This window comes from Amblyomma americanum, chromosome 1 (genome assembly GCF_052857255.1).
Source record: "Amblyomma americanum isolate KBUSLIRL-KWMA chromosome 1, ASM5285725v1, whole genome shotgun sequence".
Lineage (NCBI taxonomy): Eukaryota > Metazoa > Arthropoda > Arachnida > Ixodida > Ixodidae > Amblyomma > Amblyomma americanum.
Genome location: NC_135497.1, coordinates 512,722,508 through 512,734,818, shown reverse-complemented (window position 1 = coordinate 512,734,818; position 12,311 = coordinate 512,722,508). Strand labels below are relative to the sequence as shown.

At 48.4% G+C, this 12,311-nt stretch overlaps 1 protein-coding gene across 1 annotated transcript; it reads right to left on the bottom strand.

Moving 5' to 3' along the window:
- Positions 1 to 4,371: 4,371 nt before the first annotated feature.
- LOC144128431 (uncharacterized) lies at positions 4,372 to 6,157 on the bottom strand. The gene is made up of 3 exons (XM_077661826.1): positions 6,007 to 6,157; positions 5,069 to 5,237; positions 4,372 to 4,993 (listed from the first exon to the last, which is right to left on the bottom strand). The coding sequence occupies exons 1-3, from the start codon at positions 6,155 to 6,157 to the stop codon at positions 4,660 to 4,662; spliced, it is 654 nt and encodes a 217-aa protein (XP_077517952.1). The 3' UTR covers positions 4,372 to 4,659.
- Positions 6,158 to 12,311: the final 6,154 nt, after the last annotated feature.

Genomic DNA, 12,311 nt, shown 5'->3' with positions numbered 1-12,311 from the left:
GTGGGGTTTAAATCAGGAGAGATAAATACATCCCCCTAATCGTGGCTTACACAGTTAAACCGACAGACCCCACCCCGTGATCGCGTACGCTACCGAGCGCACGTCGACCACGGCGGGCCTTGCTCTGAGAGAACAAAGGAGCGACACATTCGCTGACACAAACAGGCATTTATTCCTACAACAACAATAACGCCAGCTAGCAACAAGACACGCTAATGAATCTAGGTCGTCCGACTCACCAGCAAGGTTACGAGCGAATGTTCGCCCACGCTAGGTCAAGGGATACTCCGTGGCCGGACGCCACGAGATACGGGAGCGAGTCTCCCCGCCGCTTCCTCGCCCCGTTGTCGAAGAGTGGAGCCACGAGCTCCCCGTGCGCTCGCGCCGACGATCCCAGCCGAAGAGAAGAGGGTCATGCTCTCTCCCGCGCGCGAGCTGCGAGCCGTCTCTCGCGCTGCGACGCTGCCGCTCTTTCTTGTTAGTTAAGGTAACTAACCAGGGAAAGTCCCGTGGCGCGCCCATCCTGAGGCGAAGCCGTGAAAGGTGCACCGTGGGAAAGCAAACAACATGGGGAGGCTGCAGGGCAGTCCCCACAACTTTAACGAAACGATTCAATAGCTCCCCTGCATACTCCGCTTAAATTTCTGTGCCATTAGGCATTCAAAGAATGATAACACCCACATTCAAAGCTATTTCTAATCTCATGTATCTCCTCCCTGAGGGTTCCATGCGGACTTTGCTGCCAAGACTTGTAGCTTTCGGGCCACAGAGCCACAACACAAGTAATTTGTGCCCCATGCCTAGACAAACGAGGTGCATTTAATCTAACGAGAAATTCCTCACAATGTCTATTGGCAGCCCCTTTACAATACAGCTACCAGTATGATACTGCTCCTGCACCCCAAATGTCACAGGCCGACTGCAGAACATCGGCTGTTCAGTGCCTCCTGGTCGGCAGTCGACTATATCGGCAAAACAAGCTTGGCAACTGATCGGGCCGTGAACCCATGCCAGGCTGCTTGGCTCAAGGCTGGCATCAAAGATCGGACCAGACTTCAACCCCGACATAAAACCAGCCGTCCCTCAAAAAGCTTGGCACAAACTGATGGCCCGATTTGGAGCCCACATGCACCTTCAGGCTAAATTTACAGCGGAACCTAAACGCTCCGCTTTAGTTTCATTCATTACTGTTGGCAAAACATCAGGTTCTTTTAGTAGTTTAACATCAGAGTTTAAATAACAATAGTCTTTTTCCAGCGTTATTATCAAGCTCTTTTGGCTCGAAGCGACGGTCGCAATGTTTTTCGTGTTATGGCGCAAATTTAGATGCAGAAAGGCATCCATGCGCCCTCATTCCGGAGAAGCGCGCTCGCTTCAACGTGTGCTACTTTCACAAGTTCTTTTGGGAATTCGGCGCCACCGTGCTGCAAGGTGCGTCTGTACCTGAAAATGAATTGCATTTGTGCTCCTGAGCGGTAAATGAGCTAGTGAACTATATTAGGGAAGCTTATATTGTTTGCTCCTAACGGTTCTAGCCCCGCTCTGGTATGTTGCAACAACGAACGATCGCTCGTGGGCGCCTGAGCGTCTCTTGCTTTATTAAGGCGCGTTTGCTTTATTAAGGCCCAATATGTTTTCGAACGGGAGCAGCGGAGGCGATTGTTTGCTCAGACTTAAGCCGCACCAGCATGCCATCTTCAGATGATACCGGTTTGGGCGCAGAGCAGGTGTTTCTTTTATGACGGCGCCAGCCGCTTCTGTGACATCAGACGATGCACCGTTGCGCACAAAGTCGTGGATGTGCTCCCCAGTGGGTAGGTGCACTGGACAGGCAGGCGCCGTTCAGCTGTTTGTGCTATCGTTCTGCAGTTGTGCGGCAATGTGTACACGCAGCTTTGGGGCCTATCTTTGGGGGTTCGTGTGCCGTGCTATCCAATGCTTCCCCTTCTCAGATTTACTCAGATTTAGCAGTCACACCATCAGATGATACCGGTTTGGGCGCAGAGCAGGTGTTTCTTTTATGAAGGCGCCAGCCGCTTCTGTGACATCAGACGATGCACCGTTGCGCACAAAGTCGTGGATGTGCTCCCCAGTGGGTAGGTGCACTGTACAGGCAGGCGCCGTTCAGCTGTTTGTGCTATCGTTCTGCAGTTGTGCGGCAATGTGTACACGCAGCTTTGGGGCCTATCTTTGGGGGTTCGTGTGCCGTGCTATCCAATGCTTCCCCTTCTCAGATTTACTCAGATTTAGCAGTCACACCATCAGATGATACCGGTTTGGGCGCAGAGCAGGTGTTTCTTTTATGACGGCGCCAGCCGCTTCTGTGACATCAGACGATGCACCGTTGCGCACAAAGTCGTGGATGTGCTCCCCAGTGGGTAGGTGCACTGGACAGGCAGGCGCCGTTCAGCTGTTTGTGCTATCGTTCTGCAGTTGTGCGGCAATGTGTACACGCAGCTTTGGGGCCTATCTTTGGGGGTTCGTGTGCCGTGCTATCCAATGCTTCCCCTTCTCAGATTTACTCAGATTTAGCAGTCACACCATCAGATGATACCGGTTTGGGCGCAGAGCAGGTGTTTCTTTTATGAAGGCGCCAGCCGCTTCTGTGACATCAGACGATGCACCGTTGCGCACAAAGTCGTGGATGTGCTCCCCAGTGGGTAGGTGCACTGGACAGGCAGGCGCCGTTCAGCTGTTTGTGCTATCGTTCTGCAGTTGTGCGGCAATGTGTACACGCAGCTTTGGGGCCTATCTTTGGGGGTTCGTGTGCCGTGCTATCCAATGCTTCCCCTTCTCAGATTTACTCAGATTTAGCAGTCACACCATCAGATGATACCGGTTTGGGCGCAGAGCAGGTGTTTCTTTTATGACGGCGCCAGCCGCTTCTGTGACATCAGACGATGCACCGTTGCGCACAAAGTCGTGGATGTGCTCCCCAGTGGGTAGGTGCACTGGACAGGCAGGCGCCGTTCAGCTGTTTGTGCTATCGTTCTGCAGTTGTGCGGCAATGTGTACACGCAGCTTTGGGGCCTATCTTTGGGGGTTCGTGTGCCGTGCTATCCAATGCTTCCCCTTCTCAGATTTACTCAGATTTAGCAGTCACACCATCAGATGATACCGGTTTGGGCGCAGAGCAGGTGTTTCTTTTATGAAGGCGCCAGCCGCTTCTGTGACATCAGACGATGCACCGTTGCGCACAAAGTCGTGGATGTGCTCCCCAGTGGGTAGGTGCACTGGACAGGCAGGCGCCGTTCAGCTGTTTGTGCTATCGTTCTGCAGTTGTGCGGCAATGTGTACACGCAGCTTTGGGGCCTATCTTTGGGGGTTCGTGTGCCGTGCTATCCAATGCTTCCCCTTCTCAGATTTACTCAGATTTAGCAGTCACACCATCAGATGATACCGGTTTGGGCGCAGAGCAGGTGTTTCTTTTATGACGGCGCCAGCCGCTTCTGTGACATCAGACGATGCACCGTTGCGCACAAAGTCGTGGATGTGCTCCCCAGTGGGTAGGTGCACTGGACAGGCAGGCGCCGTTCAGCTGTTTGTGCTATCGTTCTGCAGTTGTGCGGCAATGTGTACACGCAGCTTTGGGGCCTATCTTTGGGGGTTCGTGTGCCGTGCTATCCAATGCTTCCCCTTCTCAGATTTACTCAGATTTAGCAGTCACACCATCAGATGATACCGGTTTGGGCGCAGAGCAGGTGTTTCTTTTATGACGGCGCCAGCCGCTTCTGTGACATCAGACGATGCACCGTTGCGCACAAAGTCGTGGATGTGCTCCCCAGTGGGTAGGTGCACTGGACAGGCAGGCGCCGTTCAGCTGTTTGTGCTATCGTTCTGCAGTTGTGCGGCAATGTGTACACGCAGCTTTGGGGCCTATCTTTGGGGGTTCGTGTGCCGTGCTATCCAATGCTTCCCCTTCTCAGATTTACTCAGATTTAGCAGTCACACCATCAGATGATACCGGTTTGGGCGCAGAGCAGGTGTTTCTTTTATGACGGCGCCAGCCGCTTCTGTGACATCAGACGATGCACCGTTGCGCACAAAGTCGTGGATGTGCTCCCCAGTGGGTAGGTGCACTGGACAGGCAGGCGCCGTTCAGCTGTTTGTGCTATCGTTCTGCAGTTGTGCGGCAATGTGTACACGCAGCTTTGGGGCCTATCTTTGGGGGTTCGTGTGCCGTGCTATCCAATGCTTCCCCTTCAAATTTGGACTCATCACATGTGAGTGTGAATAGCCCTTTGTGCGTAACTTTCACTGTGCCGAGATTTAAAATATAGGTGGCATTTGATCACTTTCTGAATTAACGAGTATTGAATTGAGCCTAAGTTTTTGCAGTGCGGTCGCCTAGAACCGCTTTAAGGGCGGTTCACATGCAAGCGATTGAGCGAACTCAGCGACCAGCGGCACGGCGCAGCGATGCTTTTCGCAGGGTTCCGTTTCACATGCGTCGCTCCACAGCGTTTACTGCCGCTGCGAATCTCAGTGTTGCTGGCAAAGAATACGAGCTCGCGGTTGGTTTCGGTGGTTTGCAAACATCAACATGGACAATATTTATGCATTATTTTGCCACGATTACTCAAATTTTGTTAAGAAATAAAGAACTCTTCTTTTTTAAATATCAACTACTTCTTATCTTGATGGTAATAACATCATTTTTTAAGTCCGTACGTGCGGTGTAACCATTGGCCTGTGCGCTGCAATTGCACTTCGCACGGCCTGAATGTCCCTGTCAGCAGCCTCCACTTCCTGCCGCCTTTTCTTCTGTGGCTTGTTTCCCCTATGTGGGAGAACCTCTGGTGAAGTTGCTGCCATACAGGATGGTCCTGGTTCATCAGGAAGGCCTGGGACACTATACATGCATTCAAATTCATTTGGCGTTGCTTCTACTTCTTTCGAGTCTGGCGATGCTGGGCTGCAGCTGGCGTGGCTCGTCTCGGCTGCTGCGCTGGCCACCTGCACGTGGCTCACTGCGTCGAGGTTGCAGAAGCTCCTGAGTAGAATGTACAGGCTGTTAATTGCTGTCACTTACACATTCAATTCATCATTAGTATCAGTCATTGCTTACCGTCTCGTTTCCATGGAGTCCCTCAGGAACTCCATCTGCTTTAAATGTGGCCAGGCCGTCTTTGCAGTGGCTCCTGACCCACTCTTCTTCCCATCTTTTTCGTCTTTAATTTTTCGCCTGTACGTATCTTTTAGATTTTTCCACCGAGCAATAATCTCCTCAACTGTTACTGAAATATGGAGCAGTATAGAGCATAATGTTAAACAAGCAAATTAGGAAACAATGGCAGACATGTGGCCCAAAGTTTAGCATGAACATGTACAAATTCTCATCTGTTAGCACACAAGAATATTGCAGAAAATGTTTACAACACACGATTCAGTACGCAAGCACGAGTTTTTTTTCTTCTAAAAGGCAGTTTTACTGATTATGCATGCATGCATGACTGAACTGAGGCACACATGATGAATGATTTATTTTGCGGACACGCACGAGATGATTTTGCGCGGTTCAGAAGCTGCAGATTAATGCTACGTACAAGACTACGATGAGCGGGCAGTGCCGCGGGACGGAGCGCTCGCTCTACATACACGCAATAGACGATTTTACTAGGCTCTCAGCGCCCGGATTAACTTCAAGCCTGAGAAACGTCGCCTCCCGCATTTACAAACGTAGCTGAGAACATGAAAACGGGCACGTCGTGCATTTCACGATTGAAGTGAAGGGTACAAAATGATGCAGCTAGCGTGTCTTAAGAACCAAAAACATTTGCTCACGGCTGCGTGATTCCGACAATTTTCATACAGCTCATCTACGCACAATAGCCGGCGCACCGAAAAAAAAAACACCGAGCAGTACGCCGGAATGCGCGGGGACATAAGACAGTTTTTGACACGCTGCAGAATCCTGCCAGTGTGACGAGGAAAATTTGTTGGCTGCACAATGAAAAAATATGGCTGATAATCTTCGACCTCGCCACAAAGCGTGCTTTCACTTACCGGTGTCGTCAATTGCTCGAATTGCGTCCCTCACTTCCTCCCAAAGGGACTCCTTGGTCGACTTATTGCGGAAGTTATCTTTAACATCCCATAGAAGTGGGCGCTTGGATACTTCGATGATCAGCACCTCATTGAACAGTCCACGCGACATGTTGTCATGGTGTTGGAAGCACGTGTAGCAAACAAACATTGTCGTCTTTCCCGCACGGATCCTCTTCTTGTCACGTGGCTTTTCCGCCGTGCAGTCATTGGTCAGAGGGCGGAGCTATCGCTCTGTCGCTGCGAAAATTTCCAACTTGTTGGAACCCCGTCGCTCCGGCCCGTCGAGCCGCCGCGACGGGTCGAAACAGGTTTTTTTGTCGCTGCGACAGGATTCGCTGGCATTTTCGCTTGCATGTGAAACGGGCTTTCGGCGTACAGATTGCTATCGCTGTCGATGTGCCGTTCAACCCGATGCGCTTGCGGTGCGCAAAATGTAGCTGACTGAAGGCACTGCAGTAAGCCTTTTCTATTGTGTATGAAGGCAGAATGCTGAGGAAAATTTGCTGTTGCTGGGTTTACAAAAAGGCCGCCTGATAACGCTCGCGTCTCACGGAAACCGTGCAGTCTCACGCAAGGTTAAACCGGCATGAGTTGGTTGCTCATTATACAACAGGCCATTAACACATTGAAACCTTTTGCATCTGACCTCAGCCCTTGCGTTCGTATTTTTGGCTGCCAGTTCATGGTCGCCGGCTACTCTACGACTTCTTACTACTGTGCGCATTGTTGAACATTTGAGCACTTTGTCAGCTGCTATATTTTTCACTTTCGTTCACGCCTGCATGGGCTTAGAAGTGAAAATTCCCTTACATGCTTCAGACATGCAGTATTGTGGCTCCGCTCGTTTACAACGTTTATGTCGTCGTTCCCTTGCCTTGGCTACTATGCAGATTTATTTATTTGCACCTATCGTCACAAACGTGATTGTCGACGTGTTGGTGTGATTCTCAACTGCGCCTTTCCAATGTTGGCAATATAGTGTGCCAAAAACATGTGGGCGAAAATATTGCAATTCTAGTTCTTCAATGAGCTCAGCAGATGTATTTAAAACAAAAATGACACTTATGCAAGTGCTGCACACAAAGTCATTTTGATTTGGTTGCACGAATAAAGGGTAGATAAAAAAGAATTCTTTTTTACGGGACGTTTTGCAATCGCGAATAGAAAACTGTTTATTATTTATTGCCGTTAAACTAAGGGCAGTGTCTAGAACATACCATCCAATGGTAGCGTTTTCAGCGTTATAACGTTATCCTAGAGTGTATGAAGCAAACCTACAAGCCACATTCGATGCTTCTCAATAGCAGTCTGTGCCATCACTTTCTAAGATCTGGTCGGAACAGCGTAGCCATTTTCTGTCATGCCACGGTATAGCTTTGATTCAAATAAAAAAAGCTAAAACCTTGTATTAAAATTAAGAGTGCCTATTATTTACTCTGTAATTGCAAATTATGTCGTTTATGAATTATTCTTTGGTAGCGAGTCTAGTCTAATGGTACTCTCCAAGGAGTGGACTTGCTCTTCCTGATCCTTGGAATCCAACCAGTGTGGAATGTGACTGAGTGCTGCTTACACAAGATCACTGTCATGTGTAAGCAGCAACATAGTGCTGTCTGACGCAAGTATTTCTGATTACTCTGGTTAGCATCTGTGGCCGCAACAAAGTGTACATTTCGTTATTCTCTTATTAAACTTCATCAAGTAGCAGCAGAATACACAGCACAAGGCTCGAGCAATATATAAATGAAATTAAGCTTTAATTCAGAACTGAAGTGTTGAAATGCTTCATCAACTGAAAATAGTCTGTTTTGGTGGTGTTATTGCCCTAGTCCGAAAGCCATGCAATTTTAGAGCTGCAGTCCTGGCTGCACCTAAAACCTGGGGTTCTATTTTCAGTACATACTCAGGAATCCTGGACAAAAGCCACACTGCCTACCAAACTCTGGCTCTTGATATCATTAGACTCCTGTCATTTGCTCAGGAAAAAGGCCGCCGTATAGTGTTCCAGTGGATCCCTGGACACTGCGGACACGATGGAAATGAAACCGCCGATGCTGAAGCAAGGAGCGCCTTCAGCAGTGGCCTGCGCACAGCTGTGCAGTTTTTTTAGACCGGGCACCACTTGTCTCCTTTCGGGATCTATCAGGCGTGCGACGGCTAGGGCCCTGCCAGACACTCAACACATCCGCCTTAAACGGCTAGTACCGGAGATGACCTTTTCTGTTCCTCGTGGAAGACCACACCCTATTGTATGCATTACGCTTTACTGTCGCCTTCACGCCCAAGTTTTTTTTTGGGGGGGGGGGGGATTTGTTATTTTTTCTACTTTGGCTTCTTTTGCCTTATTTTGTGTGTTTTGTTTTGTTCATTTTTCGCCGCGTCATCATTTCTCTTTGTTTTTCTGCTGCACTCTATCTTACTCAATATATGTCTTTCCCACTCCCCTCTTTAATGCCTTCAGGCCCTGACGGTACTCAAATAAATAAATAAGCACTTGCACTTAATTGTACAAGTGGACTCCCCGGACTGTACCACACGTGGCGTGCTAGAGACTGTTGAACATGTTTTAGTGGCGTGCGCAGCATATGCACGAGAGAGACTGATGCTAGCAACTGCTTTGAATTCCAGGACACCAGGCTCCTCTCAGAGAATTTGATCCTCGTGGCCTGGCCAGATAGTTCGAAAACTGTATAGGCAACACGAGCGCTCTCACACTTTCTAAGTGCCACGGGCCTTGCTTCGCGTTTTGTGATGAAAGAACGGGTGCCGTGTTTTTTATGTATTTTTTCATCTGCCTCCTCCCATCATCATCATCATCCGTAACCGTGACCCTCTTCTTTCTCTTCTTCCCGTTCCCCAGTGCAGAGTAGCAAGCCAGATATTTTTTTTCCAGCCAACCTCTCTGCCTTTCCCGTCAATAAACCCTCTCTCTCTCTCTCTGCACAAAAGCATTTTCCAGCAGGACACCGTTTATGAACGCAATTTTTCCATATAATGTAAGGTTTCACTTAAACAATCAATATATCCGCAGATCACCCGTCGGAAGTCTGGTATCTTTTTTTTCTATTCACGTTTTTACTATCGTCAGAGGCGTTCTCCATTAGTTTTTAATGGCAGCCTTAACTGTTTCGATGGGGTCGCTGGAAACACTTTAAAAGAAAAGTTTTGCTACATATCAGAATATAGGACCATTACCTTCACTATTTTTATAAGTCTTACAATTTTCCAATTTTCAAAATGTTTGTCCGAGAAAGCCGGACTTGGTGTGGGTCATTTTTTCAATGACCAAGGCACTCGACTCGTTATTGCACTAATCGCATCAAAATTGTGGTCATTTACATGTTCTCTATCTAGGTCAATGAAAGGCTATGCCGTGCATCCTGCGTCATGCCTTAGGGTTGATAAATCTCCAGAACTAGAGACTTTCTTTTGTGAGTGGATATCTAAGAGCGTATATTTATTTTCCAGAATCTAAAGGCACTACTATCATATAATGAATTAAAAGAAGTAGGGAAACGTAATTTTAGTTGCACGTTTCCGTCTGTGTAATTATGCTCAAAACATTAGAACACATTGACCAACACGGTGATTTTTTTCCTACGGCCGTTAAATAATTAGTAACAATATTTCTTCTCTCATACCGCTTTGGTTTCATCAACCGAACGGTGGCTGTGAGGGCAAAGATGACTTTAGGTCATGTGAGCATGAAAAAAACTGCAATAACCAATATAATCGCTGGTTAGTTTGTCATAATTTCGGCTCTTAAAGCGGGCTGGCTAAAGCGTTTTAGTGAATTAGAACTGTACTAGACTGTTGAGTGATCTTGAATATCTTATTAATATCCTAATAAATGTAGCTGGCAAAGAGGTCTCTTCACGGGAGAGTGAGAGTAAGGAAAAAGAGATCACATTAGAAGATAAATCCCTTCCTCACGACCGTATTGCAGTGATTTCATTGTGTTGGATTGGATTGTAGTGATTGTGAAGCCCGTTTTTCATGCCTCAGGTGACCTAGACCAACCTTTCACGTCACAGCTACTGTGCAGTTACTAGAAAAAGAGAATTCTGGCCAATTTCCTTTTCACGCACAAATCATGGTCTACACAGACTACAATACCAAATGCCGAAGTACCTTAATTTATTGGAAGAAAATAATATTGACATATATAACAAATCAAAGAAAAAGAGAAAGAACATTTTATATTACAAAGCAGAAGTTATATTACAAAGAAGAAGTTTGCGTTCCGACCTTCTCGTCCGGGAAGAACAGGCGGGCGTGGTCTCACTGGGCGGTGACTGTTCGTATCACTAGCTTCTGATTGCTTGATTGTCTTTCGCTTTTGCAGGGCGCTTGCAGGTCGCTAGGGGCGCATGTCGACGTCCTCTCCTGGCCAGGGGAACTCCCCCTGGTCGGCCAGCCTCCCCCCTAACCAACTCCCCCTGGACGCCTTCTTTCTGGGTGGCGTCGGCACTATTCCCGTGGCCTTGGTTCCATCGGATGGTGGCGCCATTCGACTCAATAACCCGGATGCGGTTCAGACTGCGCTACAGGCGATTACGCCTCACTTCTTAAAAATCTGTGATGTCCGGCAGTACGGCAGAGGAGGCGTGGTGTGCAGGTCGGCCGACCAGGCCTGCATCATGGATTTGTTAACGTGCACAGTTTTTGGAAGCCAGTCGGTAAGCGCATTTATACCGCCGCACGTGGCGTGCTCTAAATGTCTGGTGCGAGGGATTGACCCACGCCTTAGCCCTAAGAAAACGCTAGAGAAACTCTCCTCCGCAGGGGTGATTTCTGTACATCGGTGCACTCGGGTCGTCGAGGAAACAAAACTTTCAACTGAAACGGTAATTGCCACTTTTGCGGGTCTCTCCTGTCCATCTGAGTTGAAGGTGTGGCCCCTGGTTTTCAGGGTCGATCCGTATTCTTCAAGGCCACTTCAATGCCGCAACTGCTGGAGGTTTGGCCACAGCGCGAACGCCTGCAAGTCGAGCTCAAGGTGCAGTGTGTGTGGTGGTAATCATGACCGTGAAGGAAGGTTTTCAAAAGATGAGATGTGTTGCTTGTGCAGCGGTAGTCACTCCGCCACATATTCTAATTGTCCTGCAAGGGCTGAGGAGGTTAACGTGCTGGAAGTGTTATAAAAGCGCCGGTGCTCAAGGCGCGAGGCTATGGCTATTGTTATGGAAAGGACGTACGGGTGCTCAAGTGTGGCAGCACGGCAGACGACTGCGGTCGTGGATTCAAGCCTGTCAGATGCGATTGCTACAGCGGTTGAATAGGCAATGGCAAAAGTCATGAATCGGCTAGTGAATTAAGTAACAGAGTGCATATCGCAAGTCATGGTGGCGCAAATGACCTCTTCAATAATGACCTCCAATGCTGCGTTGAAGTCATCCGTGGATCCTGCAGTACCTACTGAACTCAGTGCGGAGACGCCTTCCCTTGTTTCAATGCAGCCGCAAAAAGAGCGCACGCCTCCAACTCATGTACCTGAAGTCACGACCGGAGCAATTGATGGGTGTGTTGAGCTGATGGAGCTCGATGCTCGAGCTCAGAAACGTAGCAGGTCTCCTTTGGCCGTTGCTGGTCCGTCTAGCTCCCCTCAATCCAAAACAAAAAAGAGTAATTCAGGAAAAACTGGTCACCACAGCATTTTGGAAAAGGCAGTTGCTGCTGCAGATCTCTCGGCAGAATAGGGTCTCTGAGAGTGCTTCAGTGTAACTGCCGTTCCATTCAATCAGCCTCCACTGATTTAGTAACTCTTTCAAATCAATTTTCTCCTCATGTCATTGCGCTTCAAGAAACCTGGTTGTCGAAAGAGTTTTCATTTCAAATGAAACCTTATCGAATTTTTAGAATGGGCCGCCCATCAAAGGGGGGGGGGCGGTTTGCTTCTGTTGGTTTCATCCAGATTCTGTCACAAGGCACGATTGGTGTTTCAGCGTGTGGACGCTCATCGCGAAATTCAGGCAGTGGATCTTTCAGTTCCTGGTTTCCATCCCATTACTGTCGCAAATGTATATTTTCCATCTGGGGTTCATGACACACGGCCATTAGATTCCTTACTCTCTGTCAGCAGATCACATGTGTTGCTTCTTGGGGATTTCAATTCGCATCACTTGACTTGGGGTTATCGAACAGACCAGTGCGGTTTGCGTTTATGGGATTGGGCTTGTGTGAATAACCTAAACTGTCATAACTCGGGTTTTCCGACCTTTCTCCGTGGGCACTCCCGATCAGCATTGGATTTAACGTTTTCA